Source organism: Osmerus mordax, chromosome 3, assembly GCF_038355195.1.
Source record: "Osmerus mordax isolate fOsmMor3 chromosome 3, fOsmMor3.pri, whole genome shotgun sequence".
Lineage (NCBI taxonomy): Eukaryota > Metazoa > Chordata > Actinopteri > Osmeriformes > Osmeridae > Osmerus > Osmerus mordax.
Genome location: NC_090052.1, coordinates 23,200,163 through 23,224,460, shown reverse-complemented (window position 1 = coordinate 23,224,460; position 24,298 = coordinate 23,200,163). Strand labels below are relative to the sequence as shown.

The following is a 24,298-nucleotide window of genomic DNA, read 5'->3' as shown; positions in this document are numbered from 1 at the left end:
AGACAGAGAGAGAGAGAGAGAGAGACAGAGAGGAGGGAGAAGTGTGATAGAGCAAGAGAGGAGGGGGATAGGCAGTTAGAGGAAGAGCTAGTGTTATGTTCCGGGAGAGAATGAAAGTGAGAATGAGAGAAAGAGCCAAGCGAAAACATTTAGCCTGCCAGCCTCTTTCAGACAAGTCAGGTTACGCAACACCTCACGGAACATTCTCTAAGGGAGCGTGTTAGGACTGCAAGATTAAGAAAGGGAGAGGAGGGGTTGATAGGGAAACAACAGGATCTACACACAAGATGGCTGCAGTGTCTTGCAGCTCAGGCTCTGGTAAGTGGCTTCACCTCTGACGGTTTCACTACAGGTACTAATTCATTCATCTTTCTTGCTCTGTCACAGCGGCTGGTATCAGAAAAAAAAACATCCTCCATCTTCACCCCATGTCATTCTGCACCAAAATCGAAACAGGAAGCTGTTAGCCACGTCTACTTCCTGTCACTCATCCTATTGACAGCACACATTCAGAATCACAGCAGTCTGTTTCTGCGTCCAGCAGGGGAACACAGACCGCAGCTCAGACTGCTCCTGCTGGGAGGGGCGCAGACCGGTAAGTCCCGCTCAGGCAACACCATCCTGGGGGACGAGGTGTTCCAGACCGGAGAGGAGACCACGCACAGCATGGTGATCTACAAGGAGACCCGCGGGCGACGCTTAACTGTGGTGGACACCCCTCCCTGGGCTGGTCCCACCGACTCCTCCGCAGGGGGGGGCGGTGGCGATGATGGTGGCGATGAGGGTGGCGGTGGTGGCGATGGTCATGGAGCTGCCGTCCAGTCTGAACAGGCTAGCATAGAGGGGCCTTTCATGGGGGCTATCCTGTGCCCCCCAGGCCCACACGCCCTCCTCCTGGTGATGTCCGTGTCCCAACCCTTCACCGAGGTCCAGCGCAAGGCAGCCGAGGACCAGGTGGAGGCGCTGGGCGGAGGAGCCTGGAGGCACTGCATGTTGGTTTTTACCGCCGTGGATCAGCTGCCTAAAGGGACATTTGTTGAGGAGCACATAGAGAAGACAGGAGAGGCTCTGCAGTGGCTGGTGGAGAGGTGTGGGAGCAGGTACCATGCCCTGGATAACACACTACGCGGAGGGAAGGAGAGCACACAGGTGCGGGAGCTGCTGGAGAAGGTGGAGGAGCTGGTGGAGGAGAACCAGGGCTGGTATTTTGAGTTCAACGAGCTGACCCTGCTGGAGGAGGAGCACGCCAGGAGGGCCCTGGAGGAGGAGAGGAGGAGGATGGAGGAGCAGGAGAGGCTGAGGCCGAGCATGATAGGAGGGCCTCCTAGAGGTGAGAGCAAGAACAACATTTATCTTCAAACATTTTACAAAATAAGGAACTTGAAAACCCTGTACATAGCATGCCTCAATAAGTGCTTCTTTTTCTTTTCGTTTCTCACCTGTTTTTCCTTCCCTCCCACACCTTCCTTTTTCTCCTCTTTCCTCAATCCCTCACCGCCATCCTCTCTCTTCCTCTCTCTCCTCTCTCTCTCTCTCTTCCTCTCTCTCCTCTCTCTCTCTCTCTCTCTCTCTCTCTCTCTCTCTCTCTCTCTCTCTCTCAGAGCTTAGAGTTCTTCTTCTGGGTTGGAAGGGGGTGGGGAAGAGCTCTGTGGGTAACGCCATCCTCGGCCGGCGGGACTTTGAGTCTGGTCTTGAGACAGAGCTGTGCATGCGGAGGCAGGCGCTGGTGGCCGGCCGGCGCGTCACAGTGGTCGACACCCCGGGCTGGGACTGGTTCTCCGTCAGACGCACCCCCAGACGCATACGCCAAGAGACCAAGAGAGGTGGAGCCCTGCTCTACCCAGGCCCGCACACCATCCTGCTGGTCCTGCCCGTCGTATGCAGCCTCAGCACCAGGAAGAGGCGGACCCTGGAAGCCCACATCGAGGCCCTATTCGGTGATAGGGCATGCCTGCACACCATGGTACTGTTCAGCTGCGGTGATTGGCTGGGTCGCACGCCCATCGAGGAGCACATCCAGAGAGGGGGGCGGGAGCTGCACAGCCTGCTGGAGTACTGTGGGAACTATTACCATGTGATGGACAGCAAGACGCCTGTCAAGGACTCCAGGAGCGTCTCAGACCTGCTGGACAAGATCGAGGAGATGATCAGAGAGAACGGAGATGAAGCCTTCCTCCCCATAGCTCGTGAGTGCTGCTGCAACATACTCCAAGGTTTCACTGTCATGATCATGAATAATTAAATGCAACAAAAAAAACGATACTCTATTGTTTCTAAACATCCCGACCACCATCTTGTATTGCATGTACAATGTTTACTCAGTTTACTGTGTGTGACTGGAGTGTGTTGTGTTTCCTAGTGAACAGTGACAGCGAGTCGTCAGACAACACCAGTCCAGAGGATGACTGTCGCGGCTGCCAGCTGCAGTGACTCACAGGACACACGCTGGCAGGACACTGCTTCACATCCACCCAGGACACACGCTGGCAGGACACCGCTTCACATCCACCCAGGACACACGCTGGCAGGACACCGCTTCACATCCACCCAGGACACACGCTGGCAGGACACTGCTTCACATCCACCCAGGGGACACGCTGGCAGGACACCGCTTCACATCCACCCAGGGGACACGCTGGCAGGACACCGCTTCACATCCACCCAGGGGACACGCTGGCAGGACACTGCTTCACATCCACCCAGGGGACACGCTGGCAGGACACCGCTTCACATCCACCCAGGGGACACGCTGGCAGGACACCGCTTCACATCCACCCAGGGGACACGCTGGCAGGACACCGCTTCACATCCACCCAGGACACACGCTGGCAGGACACTGCTTCACATCCACCCAGGACACACGCTGGCAGGACACCGCTTCACATCCACCCAGGACACACGCTGGCAGGACACTGCTTCACATCCACCCAGGGGACACGCTGGCAGGACACTGCTTCACATCCACCCAGGACACACGCTGGCAGGACACCGCTTCACATCCACCCAGGACACACGCTGGCAGGACACTGCTTCACATCCACCCAGGGGACACGCTGGCAGGACACCGCTTCACATCCACCCAGGACACACGCTGGCAGGACACCGCTTCACATCCACCCAGGGGACACGCTGGCAGGACACTGCTTCACATCCACCCAGGGGACACGCTGGCAGGACACCGCTTCACATCCACCCAGGGGACACGCTGGCAGGACACCGCTTCACATCCACCCAGGACACACGCTGGCAGGACACTGCTTCACATCCACCCAGGACACACGCTCAGTTTAAGAAGGCCTGTTGTGGCATTCTGAAAAGGGAACAGCTAAACACTGTTAAAGCGCACTGGTCATATGCACTTATCTCTGCACTTCAGTTACAGTGGAACGAATATCTAGTGACTGGCACCTGACCACAATGGAAAAGTTGTGATCCATGGAGGCTAGGTACAGATTCTTTTTTTTGTTGTTGTAAAAATCCATGACTGTACTGGCAAATACAAATATGTTTATTGCTTATATTTATTGATAAAAAATAAAATGATGACGCTGTAGTTGGGCATTTCAGTACAACGTTCAGCCTCAGAAAACAACTCAAATGTCACCACGGGGAATGTTCTAGAATCCATGTGACCTACAGTACTGACTTCCGTTAGCAGGGAACAACGCGCTGCACCTTCCGACAGTGCAGCATCACTGTTCCTAACATCCCACAGCTCTGCAGTAGTATACAACTCAGTGTTAAAGCATGTCCCTGTTTTCAATTTGAAACGATCACATGAAGTGTATCTGTAATGATCAGTTCCGGGTTACACCAATGATGTTGCACTCATTCATATGTGGATATATGTACATGTATAATGGCATTGCTCATATGTAATAAAACATTTTGCACTGACTGTTGTTTTTCTTCGCGTGCTGTAACCATTAAAGTAAGTTCAGTGTCGAAAATGGTAATGAAGCCATTTATTCATTAATAGTTAATTGCAGTTAAGCAGTCACTTCTCAGCATGATGCAGTAACAATATGTGATTACTTTGGATAGTTCCATTTCTGATGCTGTGTAGAACATCAAACCACCTTAAATAAATGGTACACAACAACAGAAGGTATAATTGCCTTTTTTGTGTTGTGTTTGTGTTATGAACTATGACATTATATGATCACGTTGTATTTTGTGTTTTTGCCTTTTCATGCACCAACAAAATAGTTCCTTGGCTGGGTGTAGGGAGACGTGAGAGCCAAGGAAGGTGTTCTCTGGCTTCTTTGTGTCTCAGCTGAATCTAAACACAAGACGAGATGCCGACAAGACGGCACCATGCCTGTAGAGGCTGAGTTTCACATTCTGCAGCTACTGAATTAGCTTTTGTCAACATCTGAGCTTTTGCCACAAAGTTAGCTCAGCAACACTGCACACAGCAGTGTTGGCTCAGGAAGACCACGCAACAGTGTCACTTTGTTCCTTTTGGTCTGTAAATCAAGCACATATTGGGTCAGAGATGATGCTTATGTAATCCGCAGACTAATGGCACATGAACCTGTTAATGAGAGAAAGCTGCCCCCGTTTCCTGACTTTTCACTTCATTACCTTCCTCTTACGCAAAGCTTTTACCTCGCTCTGGAACCTCCGAGGCTGCATGAGCTGCTGCAAACCACAGAGGAAGAGCAGACAGGCTCAGGTGCTCTGACCTGCTGCAAACCACAGAGGAAGAGCAGACAGGCTCAGGTGCTCTGACCTCAAGAAGAAATGTGGCCTTTGTATTAGATTATGAGAATGCTCGCAGAGAATCATAGCAGGAATTGAAAGTTATATACTGGGTTAGTGTAATGCCCAGTACACCCAGGTTACCCTCACTAAAGAGGCACTGAGAATATAGTCGGAATTTATAGGTTTTACTATACAAAATATCATAAAACTCAGTAGCAGTAGATCGGGTATTCACAAGTTGGCTGCTCCAGGAAACAGTGACATAAACCACATCTAGGAAACACAAACAATTTGACATAAGACAAGGCAACAAAACAGCACATCGCAACCCATCGCAACCATAGCTTACAGAATATTTAAAATCATTATAGGCAAACACATACCCAAAACACAGAAAGCCGATAAGATGACACCATCAGCTTTCCCGACACTCACTGCAATCATCACCGACTTCAAAGCACAGGCTACAAATAAACCCACGGACCAGTATACAACATGACTGCAATTTAGCATTTGGTGAATAACATTCTTAAGACACGTTAAAAACTTACATGACAAACAATGCTGCCGGCAGGCACCAAGTACTGATGTGACCCTACAAGCTCACACCCAGTTATATTGGCACAAGCCTTACCATCACACCCTCTGCAGCCACACCGATATCACATTAGTTTATAGAACAACTCCGAACTCACATTTACATTTAGCAGACGCTCTTATCCAGAATGACTTACAGTAAGTACAGGGACATTACCCCCGAAGCAAGTAGGGTTTAGTGCCTTGCCCAAGGACACAACGTCAATTGACACGGCCTGGAATCGAACTGGCAACCGTCAGATTACTAGCCCGATTCCCTCACCGCTCAGCCATCTGACTCACATAACGTTAACGACTGAGAGGAATTGCCTAGAAAATTTAAAAAAATTACAAATAGGCCATGTCTAAGACTTCTGCTATTACTCTAACCCTACACTCAGATTGTGGGGCTTTTTTCATCGATTTTCAACTAAAAAAAATCTATTACAAAACTACAACGCATTATATAGTTATTGGCCGGGTTTCCCAGATTCGTTAAGAAGCTCTTAACGCTAAGAGCTTCTTAAGAGCGTTCTAAGAGCGTTCTAGAGCGTTCTTAGAACGCTCTTAAGAAGATAGCGTTAAGAGCTTCTTAACGAATCTGGGAAACCCGGCCATTATCAGTCCGCCTGTCGGCGGAAGCATGCAGTTTGCTATCTTTTTACTAGTAGCCTATTGGTAGCCAACAACATAAATTATTCTGATAACGTTAGCTAGATAACTCGATAGACAAATAGATACTGTACGGTCTCGGTGACGTCACCTACAAATACAAACTGACAACCATATAAATCCTTTTCACCAAATAAAATAAATTGCAAATTAACAAGGGCAAGTAGGTAACTTTTACAACCACAAGGATCAGATCCACAAGGTGGTGCTGGCTTACACTTTTTTCCTGAAAAAAAGCTTTTACGAAGTCAGTGGCCTCAATTCTGAATTGAATGATCATAGACTCAGTCAGAGCACATTGTCCACATTTCTACTTTACTGTAAGAATTTTATTATATGCTCACGTCACCGACTTTAACTGGTTTAACTCACTCCTCAGTAGGCTGGCTAAATCCCGCCCACCAGCGACATAGAAGAGCTTTTGCGTTGAATGCTGGAAGCGTCAGTTGTCAAATATCTACTATTGCAGTAGTGCTGGTCAGCTCGCTCTCTCCCTTTCTCTCTCTCTCTTTACCTCAACACACAATGGCAGGGTTTCCCAGATCTAAGAACGCTCTAGAACGCTCTTAGAACGCTCCTAAGAAGCTCATAGCGTTAAGAGCTTCTTAACGAATCTGGGAATCCCGGCCAATATCTGCCTAAAGATAATAGCGTTGTCAGAAATGAGCCGCAGAAGTGAAGTAGTGGAGTCCCTACTTTATTAACCCCTCAACACTCCTGTAAACACCTGCATATTGTAGATTTATTTTGTAAATGTAATCGTTTTATTTTGGGGTGAATTATATCATACAGATTGTTGTTATGACCTCTGATACTGTTCTTTTCTTCCCAGGGATCAGTCACGTGCTTCTCTACTCTGCTAATAAATACTTGGTTGTGACACCATGTTGTAGTTTCACATGACAGTCATTTGATTCCGCACAACGTGCTGGTCAGGCTTGGGCCATTATCCTCCCTACACGCGACACGGCCTTGCTGTGGTAACTCACGAGGAAGGAGAACAGTCCTGTTCAGGCCTGACCTGTCAGCTTGTGGCTGAGGGTCAGGAAGAAGTCACGTGATCAGGGTTAAACCATTTTCTTCCCTAAAAAAATATGTCAGCTCACAAGCTATGATAGAATCCTTGGTTAGATTGTACTAATGCTAGCCGCCAAGTCTTTGATTTATAGAAGGCAACCATTTCTTCTTTTTATTCTTAGCTGGACATAAAAAAGACAGAATCCTTTGGTTTTGTAGAAATCTTTAAATAAGTATGAACATCCCTTTCTCAGTGTTCATCAGACTGTTACTACTTCAATGAATAGTAGCTAATGGTTTATGAACGTCTAAAGGGGTAAAACAAAACAGGTGAAATAGTTATAATTTTTTTATTAGAGATTACAATGAATACTTTCAAATAGTTAATATGATTAATAAACTCACATATGGTTTAAAAGTCTGTCTACTAACTGTAATAGTTTTTTTTGTAAATAAGTGACTACACAACAATACAGAGTTTATACTGTGAAGAAAATACTTGAAGGTTTTCATACAGGATATTTGAAACTGGATAATTATATCTATAGATAGATACAGATATGTTAATCTTGAGCTACAAGACAAATTGCGGGAAGAATTAGGTGAATTGGTGAACAGTAAGTGCATTTGGGGGCATTAATGCATCTAAAAGCTTTCAGGTCAGATCTACACCTTCTAAGAACATATGTGGATTCATAAAACATCTTCCTGTCAACTTCCAACATCTTCTGTCAGGCGCTATCTGTCAGAGGTCGCCGGCACCTGAGCCCTTGAGGAGCTTGGCCAGTCGCACCTCCTCCATCAGCTCCTTCAGGTATTCTATCTCCCTGGCGAGGGAGCCGGCCGTCTCCTCCAGCTCCTGGTTTCTCCTCTCCAGTTGGCTGTACTCGGCGCTCAGCGCCTCATGCTGTCCTCTCTTCTTCTGGCGGTAGCGTGTGGCTGCTGTCTTGTTCTGCTCCATCTTCTTCAGCTTCTTCTCCTTCGGGGGTCCTCCAGCTCGTGACCTCCCTTTCACATTCCCAGAGGAGGAGGAGGGGGAGGAGGAGGAGGGGGTGCTGGAGCAGGGCCTGGGGTAGGGGTAGGGCCTGCTCCTAGAGGCCGTGGTGGTGGCAGAGACCAGACGAGGGTTGGAGACAGAGCTGACCCTGCTGCAGTCAGACAGGAGCTGTGGCAGAGTTGCTGTGGTGGTGGTGGTTATGGAGGTGGTGGAGACTTCCTCTGTAGAGGCCAGGACGAGTACGATGCGGGGAGGGGAGAGGGAGAGGACGACCCTGGGGATCTGTGGCACCTGGGGAGGCGGCGGCGGCTTGCTGTCACAGTCGGACACGTCCACCTCACTGCCCAGGTCCAGGGTGAACGTGGGGGAGAGAGGAGGGAGGGGAGGGGACATGGGGGAGGGACCTGGGGACAACGGCTCAGATTTGATCTCACACTCGTCCTGGACCTCAGGGACGCAGGGAGGAGGGGAGAGGACTTCCTGTGGGGCACCCTGGGATGCAGGAGTGGGTAGAAAGGGTTCCGTGGCGGGGAGGATGGGAAGGCTGCAGAGGGTTGGCAGGGTGGGGAGCGAGGAGAGGGGGAGGGAGTCTACGGAACACTCCAGGGAGGCGAGGAGGTCGTCAGGGGAGCTGGGGGGCTCCTCAGGGCTGCAAGAACCCACGAGGGAGTCCAAGTCAAACTCTGTCAGGTCCATTCTCTCGGCCATCCAGTCCAGGCCGTAGAAGGCATCCTCTATGGAAGAAAAAGGAGGTCATTCATCTGCACGCTTCAATTAACGGTGTAACTGAATCAACATCAGACTAGTCTGACCACACTGTTTTGTTCATGCGAAGCAGGGATGCTTAACCCTGTTCCTAGAGACACCAGTCACACCTGATGATAACACTCAGCTGGGGGATAAGCTGACCACCAGGACTGAAGGTACCCTACAAGAGGGACACACACACAAGAGGCGTGTGTGTGTGCGGGGGGCCTCACCTTTGCCGTCGTTTGCGCCCGAATGGGAAGGTCCCAGCTCGTCCACAGACAGCCACGGGAGGGTCAACATGTGCTCCTCGGCCTTGTCGCCCTGGAGAAGCAGGGAGGGCGGGGAGGAAGGCGGGGAGTGGAGGGGGGGTGAAGAATAAGAGAAAGATGATGAGAGGGGCGACGTCCCCCCCTCGGTGAAGGATTCTTCTTCATCCAGGTGGAGGAGGGCCCCCGTGGGGTCAGCCGTGAGACAGGAAGGGCCCAAGAGCAGGGCATCCATGTCTTCCGGGCCAAACGGTGAGTTGTTGGTCAGAGTCATAGTTAATGGCTGGGTCTGTCGACTGCGTGCGGAGAGCGTCGAGAGGTTCTTTAATGCTGTCGACTACAGCAGAGCTGTTTGTTGCCACAAAAGACCTGGAAGACAGAGGGAGAAAGAACAAAGTTTAATATAACTGTCAATCTGTGATTAGTTTGGGGATGGCAAGTTTAGCTTTAATTAGGTGTACTATGTATGTGGGAAACACTGCCCTCCACTGCCATAATGGTGCACCTCCAAAACTACATGTAATGAGTCATCGCAAATCCCATGCCTCGTGACTCGACTGGCGGCAGACCAGGGTCGTTTCCACGGCAACTCATGTCTGGCTGGCAGTGCTGCCCCGCCCCTCACACACACTTTGTTCTCTATCCCTGAACACTTGTCACGCGGCCATTTTAATGCTGAAGCATCACGAACCATTTTACGTTTGCCACGAGGATACTTCAAAAATATTTCATTAAAATAACAAAAATGCTCTTGCATTTGATACATATTCTGCCATAGATAAAAAATGTTCCTCGCGGGGAACATTACAATGTCACGCGGTATGTTGATGTCACATGTTACTGTAAATCCAAGTACTTCATTGACTGGATTATTCAGGGTATCTATTCGCACTCACTTTACAAAATTGTTCTTACATATGTCAAATAAATAATGTTAAATATACACAATACTTATTTGAAACAATCAAGGTTAGTTTACGGCCTCGTGGGGCTGTCAAGGCCAAAATAAATAATGGTCAAATAAAATTATACTTACGTCATTTTGACAAATATAAAGTTAATCAGTGCACTGGGTTGATGCACTGAGGAGGTTGCTGCTGGCCCGCCGCTGCACGCCTTTACACTGCCATTTCGCCCAAAGAGCGCTGTCACAGAATTAAACGTCGTCGATATCAGCTGGAAAGGAATGGAGTCTGTGGAGAGCAGTGGGACTATAGACTTCTCCCTAGGACGTCTGATATCCTTCCGCCGCATACTGTGCGTGTATCACTGCGCTGTTCGTCGTTAACGGGGTTATTTTACAAGTTTATTATATACTACGTTGTTTAGTACAGTGTTACATTAATTACGTATATTCAATAGATTAACATTCAATTTTAAACGACCTTGTAACAGATACTAGTTCTCTTATCAGAGCTAAAAAAGTGTATTTCCATGTCCTCTAACACTTCATGGTCGCACATACAATTGCAGACATTAATTCCTATACACACACACAGGTACACCCACATGCACACACAGACCTTCATACACTGGCCAAAAATGTTAATCTTTCCCAGACACTGCACATTTCATCAAGCTGTGCCTGTAGTCCAAGAGCAAACAGGCGCAGTTGGCAGGAAAATGTAGTCTCAGTACCCCTCTTCAGCCTCTGGCCGTCCTTCCCTACAAAGTACTGGTCCATGTCCTTTCTAAACATCTGGAACAGAGTATCGGATGACCCGCTGGTGTGCGTGCTGCCAGGGGTCAGAGTGTGTGCCAGTGTGGCCAGCCTCAGAGCCTCAGGCTCTGCCCCGGCGCTCTGGAGCCTGGTGACGTTGTGTCTCCTCAGCACATCCACGCCGGCCAGGATGAAGGAGAGGCAGTGCTCCATGTCTGTGACATCAGCCTTGTAGCGCCACACCACCTTCTCCACCCTCGCCCTGTCCACCATGCTGCCCTTCCTGCTGGCCTGCGCTGCCTTGGCGCCCATGCCGCCGGCGGAGACCACCATGCCCGCCCCCACAGCGGTGGCGATCAGGGAGGCGCCCATGGTCATCGGTGCCAGGGCGATGCCCACGATGGCAGTCACCCCTCCCACGGCCCCCGCGGTGCCCCCGGCAATGCCCATGGTTTGGGTTTTCTTCTGGACCTTGACCAGGCAGTCGGCAAGGCTGTTGAGGTCGGAGATGTGGCTGCGCAGGGCGTCGCTGCGTTTAATCAGGAGGTAGTTGAAGAGGCGGAAGGCTTTCTTCAAATGCAGAGCCCTCTGGTTGACTTCCCTGACAGAATTGAGGGACATATTTAAGAAATTGACATGAGTTGCTGATACAGCATGTGTGTAACCCTAACCCTTCCGAGCGGTGAACGGGACTGCTCCCGACTACATCAAGTCTCTCCTCCAGCCTTACACCGCCACCTACGGTCTTCTTCTGACAACCGCCTGGTGGTCCCACCTCTCAAGAGCGCCCGCTCACAACCCAAGCTCTTCTCCTGTCTGGCTCCCCAATGGTGGAATCAACTCCCCACCTCCATCAGAGACACTGACTGTCTCCCCACCTTCAAGAAAAGGCTTAAGACGCACTTGTTCCGGGAGTACAACGGTACTTAGGAATGATTTGCTGGACCTGATGTTAGTTTCCTCCAGGAACATAATGACTCTTATTGAGGGACTTGTTGCTCTTGTTGTTTAGTTGTAACTGATTTAACTTCTTGTACTCACTGTGAATTATAATATTGTTGCTTGCTTTTCTACAGGTACACTCTTGCACTTTTGAGGTTTATGTTGTTTAATTGTAACTTGTTTAACTGCATGCTCTTATGGTTCTTCCCATTGGCACTTATTTGGTTTTTCACAATGTATGCTTCATGTTTTGGCTACCCGCAATGTTTGGGGCTATCTCGTTGTTATGATCAGTGACCTATGCACTTTTGTAAAGCTCTCTCTTGGAAGTCGCTTTGGATAAAAGCATCTGCTAAATGAATAAATGTACTGTAAATGTAATGTAAATGTCAAGTGAGGGAGTCAGGTGGCTGAGCGGTTAGGGAATCAGGCTAGTAATCCGAAGGTTGCCAGTTCGATTCCCGGTCATGCAAACTGACGCTGTGTCCTTGGGCAAGACACTTCACCCTACTTGCCTCGGGGGAATGTCCCTGTACTTACTGTAAGTCGCTCTGGATAATGACTAAATGTAAATGTGTGTGTGTTACCTTATTTCCTGCTCTATGCTGACACCATACAGCAATGGAGGAATGATTTCCCTGTCTGAAAGAAAGGCACAGGCACACAGGTGATCATAATATTCACTACATATAAAGATGTACACTTCTGGAGGTTTTACCCACATGATTCATCTTTACAACCAGCTAGTTATTAAAATCAGGGGAGCAGCATCAGGGTGTAAAAGTGTTAAAAAAAAAAGAAGATGATTGCAATATCCGGGAAACCATATGGGATATTGCTTGCCTCAGACCGGACCTTTTTCCTCACACCTCAGCCTGTGATTGTATGACTGATCTGCATGTTTGCATGTATGACTGCCTGCAGCTACACCTGGATGAGAGGGGCCTGATGAGAAAGGTCTGCAGTTGGACCGTTCTCGGAGAAGTGAGATGGTTCGATTGCAAAAAATTCTAGCCGAAAAAATTCTACCCCCAACAAATTGCAGAAATGTGATTTGCTTCCATACTAAGGTTCAGCATCCCTGTGAACGATCTAGCAAGAGAACACAGCTCTAAAACATAACATCAATGAATGTTACTCACTTCCCATGGTCCTCATCCATCTCAGAAGACTTTCAAAATCCTGCAGAAGGAAGCAGAAGTTATTCACTGTCCAGGATTCAGTTTGTAACAATGTATTTAGAGAGGAACTGTAGAATATACAGCAGGAGAGAAGCACACATGCAGCCCCGGCAGACCAGCTCATACCTCCGTGTTCTCAGACACAGCAGGGCAAGGAGAGACGCCTCTGTTCTGATAACGGGAGCGTGGCTGTGACTGCAAGTGTTGTGTCGTCGATCCTATTGTTGACCTGTACACACTGCTGGATGGCTGAGGTGAAATGAGAACACAAAACAGTTGGTGTGACGTGCTACTGTGCATGAGTCTGTCTGTCTCTTCATGTGGGGGTCTCACCTGGAGGTCGTTCTCCTCAGACAGAACGTGCAGGTAGGGGGAGTCGTCTATCTCACTGTACGCTGACTCGGTATGGTAGGTCTGGTCCACGGCAGGTGGACATTGGAGGAGCAGTCTGCTGCTTGCAGGTGGAGGTGGGGGATTGAACAGAGGTGGTGGAGGAATAACAGGACGCACAGACGTATAGTTTCCTCTTGCATTGGCAGGCTTAGGGTACAGGAAACATAACATACTTATTATAAAACTAACTCAGTACAGCTACAGACATACTCATTCATTTCTATATTCATGTACAATTATATTCAACCATAGCCAGTGTTACCTTCTCAGTCCTGGTCTGGGTTCTGCTGGTCTGGGTTCTACTGGTCTGGGTTCTGCTGGGGGAGTCGTAGCCTGCCTGGTCATGGAGGGGGCTGGACACAGTGCTAATAGGAACAGGGGGGGCTGGTCTGGCAGGGTACAGGAAGCCTCCTGAATCCTATCAGTTAGGAGTCGTTTTCATACAAAGGCAAAAGGACTGTGAAATTGCAAATTGCAATTACAGATTGACTCAAATATTTCGTTTAATGGGTTTAGAAATTCTTGTAAGTATAGATTCTCCTGTGCCATGCAAGACAGACAGTCCTGCAGAATCCTTGAGACAGGTGGAGGTGTTAGTGTCTGGTGAGCTCACCTCCAGTAGAGACTCCGTTAGAAGAGGCGGGGCTTCGTACACTGAGGGGCAGCGGGACAGCGAGGGGGAGGGGGGCAGGGCTGGACGGGGGGGGCGGAGCAGCGAGGGGGAGGGGGGCAGGGCTGGACGGGGGGGGCGGAGCAGCGAGGGGGAGGGGGGCAGGGCTGGACGGGGGGGGCCGGGGAGAATGTGGAGGCCTGCCGTGGTTTGTGTCTGAGGGCTGGTGAACACCAGAAACCACCAATGAAAGGTTAGTTAGTGGTGGCTGAATAAACACAATAAACAGTTTGTGTTAAATATTCTCTATAACTCACCATCCCACTTGTGGTCCTCATTTCATCAAAGGTACTATCGAGGGAATCTGCTTTGTGTGGGCCTGGGGGTGGATGTGCAGGACGAAGACGCCTGGCCTGAGGGCTACACTCCGTCTGTGGCAGAGCTCTCTCGTACGGGAGCTGAGAAGGGGTGGAGCAGGACCGGGGAAGAGGTGGGCGGAGCTCTGGACGGAGAGGAGGAAGTGGGGACGGAGACCTCGCACCACACGCATCTGAAGACTGCTGAACACCACACGCATCTGAAGACTGCTGAACACCACACGCATCTGAAGACTGCTGAACAACTCACAGTGAATACAGAGTGCACATATACTCAACCATGTTATTGTGGTTACATGGAAAAACTGATTAAAAGAAAGAAAATATGACAGAGGAGATTTAATCTATTTTTATTTTATTTATTTTTTACATGAGAAAGGAGTCAAAAGTGAAGGTTATTTGTTGAGGAAAAGTGTTTTGACTGCTTACCTTCATATCCTGCTCATTAGACATTTTAACCTGACCACAGTCCCCGATTGTAGCAGAGGAAGTGTTTTTAAAGGAAGGCACAGTCTTGGGTCGGAGTGGAGGAGGATAAACAGGACCGGGGGGCCGGGGATCTTCGGGAATACTCTGATGATCACTCTGCAGGGTAAGGGTTAGGTTAGGGTTAGCCGCTATCATGTAAACCCAGCAGCAGGAGCAAGGTAGTCCAGGGTAACAGGCTGGATGGATGTCCATCCCCAGGGTAGATGATGAAGGGAGCTCACCTCTGTGGACGTCTCCGTGAGAGCTGGGCTCGGGGCTCTGCTCTGGGGCTGGGAGCCTGGAGCTGGGCTGCTCTGGGGCTGGGAGCCTGGAGCTGGGCTGCTCTGGGGCTGGGAGCCTGCAGCTGAGCTGCTCTGGGGCTGGGAGCCTGGAGCTGGGCTGCTCTGGGGCTGGGAGCCTGGAGCTGGGCTGCTCTGGGGCTGGAAGGCTGGAGCTGGGCTGCTCTGGGGCTGGAAGGCTGGAGCTGGGCTGCTCTGGGGCTGGAAGGCTGGAGCTAGGCTGCTCTGGGGCTGGGAACCTGGGTCTGGGCTGCAGGCTGGCAGAAGGCTCTCCTGGTTAACTGACTGGCTTCTTCCTGAGAAACTGAACTGAGATGAGACACAGGAGTTAGGATGCTAGGATGCAACATGATGATGATCCATGATCTAATATGATAGAGCTTCTCGTATCTTCCCTCACCTTGTTTTCTTCTGGGTCTTTAGCTGAGGCCGGCAGGTCTGTGGTCAATGACTTGACCATGTACTTGGTCCTGGGGCGTATGGTGGGCTGGGAAGAGATCCAAGCACATTCCAACAAGTGAACGTTGTCATATTTCTATGTTTGTATAACATGTTTAGTTTGTCAAATTCAAGATGCATATCTGTGTTGGTTGATGCTTTTAATGGGATTCTTGTGACAAGGAAACATTCTGGTTGTCATGGAGAACTGATTGTCCTTTTGTTGGACAGTTGTCTTAAGCTGTCTGTGATGCATCCCCTTTCTTCAGACAGCAAGACGTACATACACACGCACACACAAGAGCAGCACAAATGTGTATATTGAAGGACCACTGAATTAGAACAAAAATCTAATGTAGGCCTAATACTGACTTGGACAGCTTCGACTACCTTGACGGGGAGGTGAATTGTTCCTGACACGCTGGTTTGTGTAGTCTGGCCTGTTGTGTTTTTCTGACTATGTTTTCATGCCTTGTCTGAGGTATTCGGGTTATGCAACAGTGAGTCAACTGTGTCAGGTTGCACACTTGTATTAGTAGTTTGTTTCCCCCTAAAATACTAAAGTAGCCCATTGTTGTTTAAGAAATATAAAATCGTTTCATTAAATAATCAAATAATCTCAGATGTTTTACTCTGGTTCATTTAGAACTGACTAAGTGAAAGCGATGGTCTAAAATAAAGACACATTTATTGTTGCTGAATAATCAGCAATCTTGAGTATGTGTAACCATGTAAGAATTGACCTATGTGACAGACTCAAGATTCACTCCTGTATATCCTCAGATCAGTTCAAATAATGAATGATACCCTACCGTTGCCATGTCTTTATCCTGCTTTATCCTGCGAGTCTTTATCCTGCGAGGATTTTTGTTTCGTCCCGGGTGGCCGTCCTCCCTCAGCCAGCTGAACTCTGAACGACTCTCCTGCGTTATGAAACACCTGTTGTCTCGGGAACAAAAGATCAGAAAAAAGTTACTTAGCCTATAACTTGAGGTGCGATCTCCTTGCTCCGCTTCACGGAAACTGATAGAGACTTTTCTTGACAGACCAGAAAGTGTACATGTCTTCCTTTCATGACATGTAATTCCGTGGCTACAAACTATTAACCAGAGATGTTAAAATGCAAATGTAATGTTTTATGAATTGTAGATTCAACATAAAGCTGTAGCGTTTGCCTTTTAGTACAGCGTTTGTGATACATTACATTTACATTTAGTCATTTTAGTGATAAAACAGTCAAACAATTAGTTGGAGCCTAAGTAATCAGTAATTTACAGAGGCACTCAGACTTCAGGCCGCGCAGTGTGAAGGTGTGACTAAAAACTGTAGCCGATCTGTCACTATTCTTAATTAGCATCCATAACACTTTCTGACAGCAATCTAGGGAACTTGTTTTACAGCATACAATCTAATGACTATAGCGAACTTTATCATAGATTAAGATCACTTTGAAATAAAGGTACAGTTTGTGCATTGACTTCACTGACAGCGATTTCTGAGGTGCGTATGGTGCCTAATCTAATTTGATGAACATTTCATTAGACCAATGAGAATTTGAGATTCATGAGTTTTGTCCAATAGGGACAGGACCAGTATAATGAAAACCGATAGTTGGCGGAAAGTATCGAAGTGTATTCAAGGATATAGCCAGATCAAGAGCGACGGTTTGGGAAGGTGGTCTTCTGTTTGGATATCAAAGTTGTTTAATGTGAAAACGAGTTAGCCATATCAAATTGGTTAACGAAAACAAAATATGTCTTTACTCAACATATGTGTAGTCACTTTCGCGTTGTTGATTGCTAACAGTGCTTCTGTGATCAGGTAAAATATGTTGTTGTGTTGTCACAGTTCTCTTTTTTGTGAACATTAGACTGTTTTCTTCGCTTTGTGAACTACGACAATATCTGCAGCGATACCTGCATTGAATGATTGTCTTTATTTGTTTGAAATGTTTTGGGTAATGGCTGTAGCCTAGGCTGAGTTTCTTAGACGCGTTTACATAAGTTAGCGTAATTAACGTTTACATAAGCTTATGCTACTTAACGCTTGACTCCTCTTGCGACTATGACATTTTAATTTTATGTGTAGGCCATTATATTAAGTTAAGCTTTTTTGCAAATGTTTGGCTTTTCTTGATAGACTGTGAATAGTTACAGCCTGCTCCTCAAAATGTAACAGAACGAACTGTTCGAGAGGCTACACATGACTCAGGAAGTGAAGAGCACATGATCTACTGTTCACATGACTTCAATCAGTAACTGTCAGCTGAAAACCAAATAATACGTCTATGCTTTACACGATATCGAATTATAATGGGTCCGGCTCTTGCAAACTCTCCCACAGGATTCCCCTTCACAAGACGCGGACTGTGCGCCGCCTGATGAGCGATAATGGGATGAGTTTGGAGGAGCTCCAAGCTATGGGCAAATCCATAAGGACACAGTCCCAGAACCTTCACACGTTCCTGCCTACAACCGCCGCCACCACAACCCCTCCCCCCACAACCACCCCCCCCACAACCACCCCCCCCACAACCACCCCAGCCCCCCAACTACCAGTGGAGAGACTGACCAACTTCATGGATGTACGCCTGAAAACCAATGCCTTGAATTTAAACTATAAACCTATTAGAATATGAATGAAAAGGATGACTACTTTTTAACATTTGTATGTATGTGCTTATTAATATGACATATTGTACTTGATGTCTGTCTCCAGGCTCAGTATTATGGGGTGATCAGTATCGGGACTCCACCCCAGGACTTCACAGTGCTGTTTGACACCGGCTCTTCCAACCTGTGGGTGCCCTCCATCCACTGCTCCTTCCTGGACGTGGCCTGCTGTGAGTTCAGGGTCATGAGCTGTGTGTGAAGGGGTGAACAGAGCAGATTTTCCATCTGTTAATCATGCCTAGAATGTCCTCCCAAGGTTTTCTCTGTCATGGGTCCAAGTTAGTCAGTGGACAGCGGTGGAGAGACAGTGTGTCATGGCAGCAGGCGTGTGTCATGGTAGCAGGCGTGTGTCATGGCAGCAGGCGTGTGTCATGGCAGCAGGCGTGTGTCATGGCAGCAGGCGTGTGTCATGGCAGCAGGCGTGTGTCATGGTAGCAGGCGTGTGTCATGGCAGCAGGCGTGTGTCATGGTAGCAGGCGTGTGTCATGGCAGCAGGCGTGTGTCATGGCAGCAGGCGTGTGTCATGGCAGCAGGCGTGTGTCATGGCAGCAGGCGTGTGTCATGGTAGCAGGCGTGTGTCATGGCAGCAGGCGTGTGTCATGGTAGCAGGCGTGTGTCATGGCAGCAGGCGTGTGTCATGGCAGCAGGCGTGTGTCATGGCAGCAGGCGTGTGTCATGGTAGCAGGCGTGTGTCATGGCAGCAGGCGTGTGTCATGGCAGCAGGCGTGTGTCATGGCAGCAGGCGTGTGTCATGGCAGCAGGCGTGTGTCATGGCAGCAGGCGTGTGTCATGGCAGCAGGCGTGTGTCATGGTAGCAGGCGTGTGTCATGGCAGCAGGCGTGTGTCATGGCAGCAGGCGTGTGTCATGGCAGCAGGCGTGTGTCATGGCAGCAGGCGTGTGTCATGGCAGCAGGCGTGTGTCATGGTAGCAGGCGTGTGTCATGGCAGCAGGCGTGTGTCATGGTAGCAGGCGTGTGTCATGGCAGCAGGCGTGTGTCATGGCAGCAGGCGTGTGTCATGGTAGCAGGCGTGTGTCATGGCAGCAGGCGTGTGTCATGGCAGCAGGCGTGTGTCATGGTAGCAGGCGTGTGTCATGGCAGCAGGCGTGTGTCATGGCAGCAGGCGTGTGTCATGGCAGCAGGCGTGTGTCATGGTAGCAGGCGTGTGTCATGGCAGCAGGCGTGTGTCATGGCAGCAGGCGTGTGTCATGGCAGCAGGCGTGTGTCATGGCAGCAGGCGTGTGTCATGGTAGCAGGCGTGTGTCATGGCAGCAGGCGTGTGTCATGGCAGCAGGCGTGTGTCATGGCAGCAGGCGTGTGTCATGGCAGCAGGCGTGTGTCATGGCAGCAGGCGTGTGTCATGGTAGCAGGCGTGTGTCATGCTTGACGTGTTCTCTCTCCTGCTCCGACAGGGCTCCACCATCGCTACAACTCCAAGAAGTCCAGCACCTACGTCCAGAACGGAACCAAGTTCTCAATCCAGTATGGCCGAGGCAGCCTGTCCGGGTTCATCAGTGGGGACACTGTTACTGTGAGTGGACACACACACACACACACACACACACACACACACACACACACACACTGTTACTGTGAGTGGACACACACACACACACACACACACACACTGTTACTGTGAGTGGACACACACACACACACACACACACACTGTTACTGTGAGTGGACACACACACACACACACACACACACACACACACACACACTGTTACTGTGAGTGGACACACACACACACACACACACACTGTTACTGTGAGTGGACACACACACACACACACACACACACACACTGTTACTGTGAGTGGACACACACACACACACACACACACACACACTGTTACTGTGAGTGGACACACACACACACACACACACACACTGTTACTGTGAGTGGACACACACACACACTGTTACTGTGAGTGGACACACACACACACACACACACACACACACACACACTGTTACTGTGAGTGGACACACACACACACACACACTGTTACTGTGAGTGGACACACACACACACACACACACACACACCGGGTTCATCAGTGGGGACACTGTTACTGTGAGTGGACACACACACACACACACACACACACACACACATACATTATCTCCTCTCACAGACAACACAGCCACAGTCCATTGTTCAGTTACATTCCTCCCACTTTAGTGTGCATTCAAGCAGCATATTGCATCTGTTAAACTGCTGACCAAATTAAGAGAAGAACTGCAGTACTTGACCTACTCCTTCACTGGGTCTCCTGTAGGACCTCACTAACGATGATCTAGTTTAAGAACATGACTACTGTCCCTGTCCTCTCAGTTGGCTGGAATGGAAGTTGTAGGTCAGCAGTTTGGTGAGGCGGTGAAGCAGCCTGGCATCACGTTCGCTGTGGCACGGTTCGATGGAATCCTCGGCATGGGCTACCCCACCATATCTGTTGCCAAGGTTACCCCGGTGTTCGACACAGCCATGGCTGCCAAGCTGCTTCCTCAGAACATCTTCTCCTTCTACATCAGCAGGTGGGTGTGGCAGGTCCTGGCACCTCTAAAGGGCCCAGTTGAGATTCCTAAACACCCCCAGGCAGGATCTTGTGAGTGGATAGGTTTCCAGATGTCAGGTTTCCAGATGTCAGGTTTCCAGATGTCAGGCTCAACGTCTGGCAAAACCCTTCTCAGTTGAGTTTGTCATCTCAAACAAGGAAGTATCACTGGGGACACTTATGTAACTGTTCACTTAGTGGGCTTACGTGTGCCTTTCTTTGTTGAGATGGAGAAGTGTGTAATGGCTTCATGTTCAGCAGGGACTGTGAAGTTCCTCAGCTTCGTCCTAGCGTCCGTCCTAGCTGACATGTCTGTGTGCTCTGCAGAGACGCCTCCTCTCCTGTAGGGGGCGAGCTGATGCTGGGGGGGGCTGACCCGCAGTACTTCAGTGGAGCGCTGCACTACGTGAACGTCACACGCAAGGCGTACTGGCAGATCCAGATGGCTGGGTGGGTGCTGACACGTATACACACCAGCCTGGTGGTCATCATAGTGTGTGTGTGTGAGAGAGAGGAGTGTGTATGATAGGAGTGCAGGCGTATAATCTAGCACTGTGACTGCTTTTATCACTTCTCAATACAGCTCAACACAATTATTTCATTGACTGAAGTCACTTTGGTGTCTTAATGAAAAAAATTTAAATGTTGCCTCATTGCCTTGTGATCAAAACTGACTGCAGTTATTCATATTTTTGGACAGTGTTGAAGTGGGGAACCAGCTGACTCTGTGCAAGGCTGGTTGCCAGGCGATCGTTGACACGGGAACATCCCTCATCATAGGCCCTGTGGAGGAGATCCGGGCGCTGCACAAAGCTATCGGAGCGCTGCCCCTGATCATGGGAGAGGTACTGTCACGCTGCCCTGGACTGCAAGCACTAAGCTCCTCCCAGCAAGCACTAAGCTCCTCCCAGCAAGCACTAAGCTCCTCCCAGCAAGCACTAAGCTCCTCCCAGCAAGCATTAAGCTCCTCCCAGCAAGCATTAAGCTCCTCCCATTCACCTGTGGGGCCCTGAGGGGGCTGGCCATGTGAAAGCAACATGGTGGTAATCTCAGCTATTCAAAGGGGAAGTTGGAACTTTAACCACATTTCTTAGAACTGGAAGATCCCCACTGATCGTTCAGTTCAAATATGTTTTTGTTTGTGTGGCTGTGTGAGTGTAATGTGTTTTATTTTGCGTCTAGTATTTGATTGACTGTAAGAAGATCCCAACCCTGCCTGTGGTTTCCTTCAACCTTGGAGGGAAGATGTTCAACCTGACTGGAGAGGACTACGTCATGAAGGTACCCCAGACACGTCAGACTGTCAGGCTCTGAGAGCTCTCGCTGAACAACTGTAGCACGACCCTTCTAGGGACTGTCCGCTGCTCAGTCTGTCACTTCCTGTCCCCTGCAGGAGTCCCAGATGGGGAAGTCCATCTGCCTGTCAGGCTTCATGGCCATGGATATCCCCCCCCCTGCCGGGCCGCTGTGGATCCTGGGAGACGTGTTCATCGGCCGCTACTACACTGTGTTTGACAGAGACCTGGACCGGGTGGGCTTCGCTCCAGCCAAGTAGAGGGAGGGAGAGAGAGAGAGAGGCTCCAAAGGCTGTCTTCCATTTTGTTTTCAGATCGATTGTAAACCAAGTTGACCAGCTTCAAGAGGAAGTTGTTTTAGTGTTGATCCAAAAGACACCAGGAAGTCACCGTGTTAATGAAGAGTTGACAGTTGGTGCAGAATCTGTTGACTTGTAACCGAAAAGAAAAACAAGTTTGAAGGGACTTTTCTGCTCAGTTTGGCTGCTTGCAAGTCAGATTTTAAGATGAGATCTTTTTCCAAATCAACAATGCTTTGTTTTTAGATTTGTGCTTTTTTGGGGGTAATTTAAGATGAGTAAAGATGTTTTAAATGAGAGCTTTTCTAATAATTGTTGGTGTGAAACCAGCTCATTTCAGTAGGAAAGAGTGCAGATGTGTGTTTCTGTCATGTTGTTTCAAGGCTTTGTCACACAGGATGGTGTCAGAATGCTGAAGTGGCATGTTAGAGACTATTGTTTTTTGAAGAATACTGTTACAAGTTGATTTAAGCTTTCAGTTGTGCATTTTTTGACTGAATGCCTACATCTAACCACTGCCCACAATGTCCCTCATTTACAAAATAAACTTATTGTGAGACATTTTGGTTTTGTGAGTTGATTCAGACAGAGCAACCATACTGAACATACGTCGTAACATTTATTGGAGTTACAAAGTGCTGTGTGTACCATTCAGTTCCAGACAACTCAAATTAAATACAAAATGAGTCTCAAATAAAAAACTATACATTGCATGCAAGCACATATCTAGGCTGACCCAACAAGCTGGGGACAGGGCTTCTTTACACCAAACAGACAAACGTCACAAACTTGAGTGGCACAGTTACCTCACCAAGGTTGATATCTTTAGTCAGGTCTGCAAGCAAAGGAAGACTCCAATTTGAACACCAAAAAAACAACCTCTAGTAAGACCCACGACTGCTTCACCCATTATGAAGCACTTAAGCACAGTGTTTTGTATTCTTTGCAAACATAAATACTCTTTTTTTGGTTACAAATGTACAGTAAATACAAAAATACTAACAAGTCTCCAAGACTACAAGAATTGTTTCGTAATTGTTGTGGTATTGAGAAGTAACAGGCCCAGTATTCCTCATCCTACGGCTTGAGTAACATCCTAAACGTGTTCGAGGGGGGGCCTGTATAATGATTAACCCTAAGAGAGCGAGAGGTCCAGGTTTGACCAGCTGAAGGGACGACACGTCTACACAACCTGCTTCAGTAACCATCATCCTAGCAGCTGGCCTGCGTCCCAGACAACACTAGATTAACACCTTCACGTCCTCCCAGCTTGGACAGCGAACCTTCATTACTTACTAGATGAGCTGCCAATGTAGACTGAGCTAGCTGAAACCCACCTCCCCTGTAGTGTTATTATACACACACACTTAAGCAAGCTTGCTAAACTGACGGGAGATCAATAAAGCATGTGACTCTGTTAAATATCCTGCAGATCAGGGTCTCCTCACTGACCCGTGGAACCACTTGTTCAAATATATTGGACACAGAAGCATATTCTCAAAAGGATCTATCCTTCTGTTAACAGGAAGAGATAATATCATTGGCATCCAATCACAACGCTCCGCCCCACAGGCTCTTGTCAGATCAGGAAGTGAGTTCTTTAGTAAACTTGATGGCCCAAATGTTTTGCAACAATGTTGCACCTTGCCATCAAGGATCCACCAAATCAGCACCCTGACCAGGACTAACATTTGCAACTCTGTTGATAAACAGCTCAGTGTCTTATTGATTTTGCACATCTTAAAATCAAGACAATTACACGGGTGGAGATTTTTGAAAAACACAATGTTAGAACTTTGATGAAGATGCCATGTTCAATTTTCTGTTGTATAACAACCAGGTATGCATATATAAACCTTTAAACATGACATCTGACGTTAGAACCAGACAGCACAGAGCTGTCTGGTTCTGAGAGGGTAACATACATCAGGAGGTTACATGGATACTCATGCAAACAGCATATAGCCCTACACAGACCACTTTTAACAACTCTTTCATCCAACTTTTAGATGAAGGACTTTTCTGTTGCTCGAAAACCCCCATCTTCAGCAGACACATGGTTTGTTTAGTCAACTCCCCTCTTGGAGACTGAACACAATGTTAGCCTAACTATGGTGTT

General features: G+C 48.6%; 5 protein-coding genes across 7 annotated transcripts in view; 2 read left to right on the top strand and 3 right to left on the bottom strand.

Annotated features, from left to right (window-relative positions):
• si:dkey-110g7.8 (GTPase IMAP family member 8) overlaps nt 1–2,481 on the top strand; it is a 65,380-nt gene extending 62,899 nt beyond the window's left edge. Inside the window, exons 2-5 of one of the 3 annotated variants that reach the window (XM_067232334.1) lie at nt 51–318; nt 542–1,330; nt 1,602–2,186; nt 2,360–2,481. In XM_067232334.1, the coding sequence (XP_067088435.1) occupies nt 288–318; nt 542–1,330; nt 1,602–2,186; nt 2,360–2,430 (1,476 nt within the window). In that variant the 5' untranslated portion in view covers nt 51–287 and the 3' untranslated portion in view covers nt 2,431–2,481. Of the gene's footprint in view, nt 1–47; nt 319–524; nt 1,331–1,601; nt 2,187–2,359 lie in introns of those variants that run through there. The other 2 variants (XM_067232336.1, XM_067232337.1) reach the window with 2 other exon arrangements.
• A 4,829-nt stretch (nt 2,482–7,310) lies between these two features.
• atf4b (activating transcription factor 4b) lies at nt 7,311–10,175 on the bottom strand. Its single transcript, XM_067232339.1, has 3 exons — nt 10,022–10,175; nt 8,950–9,354; nt 7,311–8,703 (listed from the first exon to the last, which is right to left on the bottom strand). The coding sequence occupies exons 2-3, from the start codon at nt 9,257–9,259 to the stop codon at nt 7,718–7,720; spliced, it is 1,296 nt and encodes a 431-aa protein (XP_067088440.1). The 5' UTR covers nt 9,260–9,354; nt 10,022–10,175; the 3' UTR covers nt 7,311–7,717.
• Nucleotides 10,176–10,334: 159 nt separating this feature from the next.
• On the bottom strand, nt 10,335–13,124 carry LOC136940290 (apolipoprotein L6-like). Its single transcript, XM_067232342.1, has 5 exons — nt 13,102–13,124; nt 12,895–13,017; nt 12,730–12,769; nt 12,175–12,229; nt 10,335–11,246 (listed from the first exon to the last, which is right to left on the bottom strand). The coding sequence occupies exons 3-5, from the start codon at nt 12,743–12,745 to the stop codon at nt 10,511–10,513; spliced, it is 807 nt and encodes a 268-aa protein (XP_067088443.1). The 5' UTR covers nt 12,746–12,769; nt 12,895–13,017; nt 13,102–13,124; the 3' UTR covers nt 10,335–10,510.
• Nucleotides 13,125–13,439: 315 nt separating this feature from the next.
• LOC136940289 (uncharacterized) lies at nt 13,440–16,285 on the bottom strand. The gene is made up of 7 exons (XM_067232341.1): nt 16,166–16,285; nt 15,316–15,402; nt 14,859–15,224; nt 14,578–14,733; nt 14,089–14,385; nt 13,775–13,994; nt 13,440–13,579 (listed from the first exon to the last, which is right to left on the bottom strand). Exons 1-7 carry the CDS (start codon nt 16,172–16,174, stop codon nt 13,527–13,529), a joined length of 1,188 nt encoding a protein of 395 aa, XP_067088442.1. The 5' UTR covers nt 16,175–16,285; the 3' UTR covers nt 13,440–13,526.
• A 710-nt stretch (nt 16,286–16,995) lies between these two features.
• napsa (napsin A aspartic peptidase) lies at nt 16,996–22,740 on the top strand. Its single transcript, XM_067232340.1, has 9 exons — nt 16,996–17,174; nt 17,697–17,937; nt 18,072–18,195; nt 19,437–19,555; nt 20,366–20,565; nt 20,913–21,035; nt 21,286–21,430; nt 21,768–21,866; nt 21,979–22,740. The coding sequence occupies exons 1-9, from the start codon at nt 17,107–17,109 to the stop codon at nt 22,138–22,140; spliced, it is 1,281 nt and encodes a 426-aa protein (XP_067088441.1). The 5' UTR covers nt 16,996–17,106; the 3' UTR covers nt 22,141–22,740.
• The last annotated feature ends 1,558 nt before the right edge of the window (nt 22,741–24,298 follow it).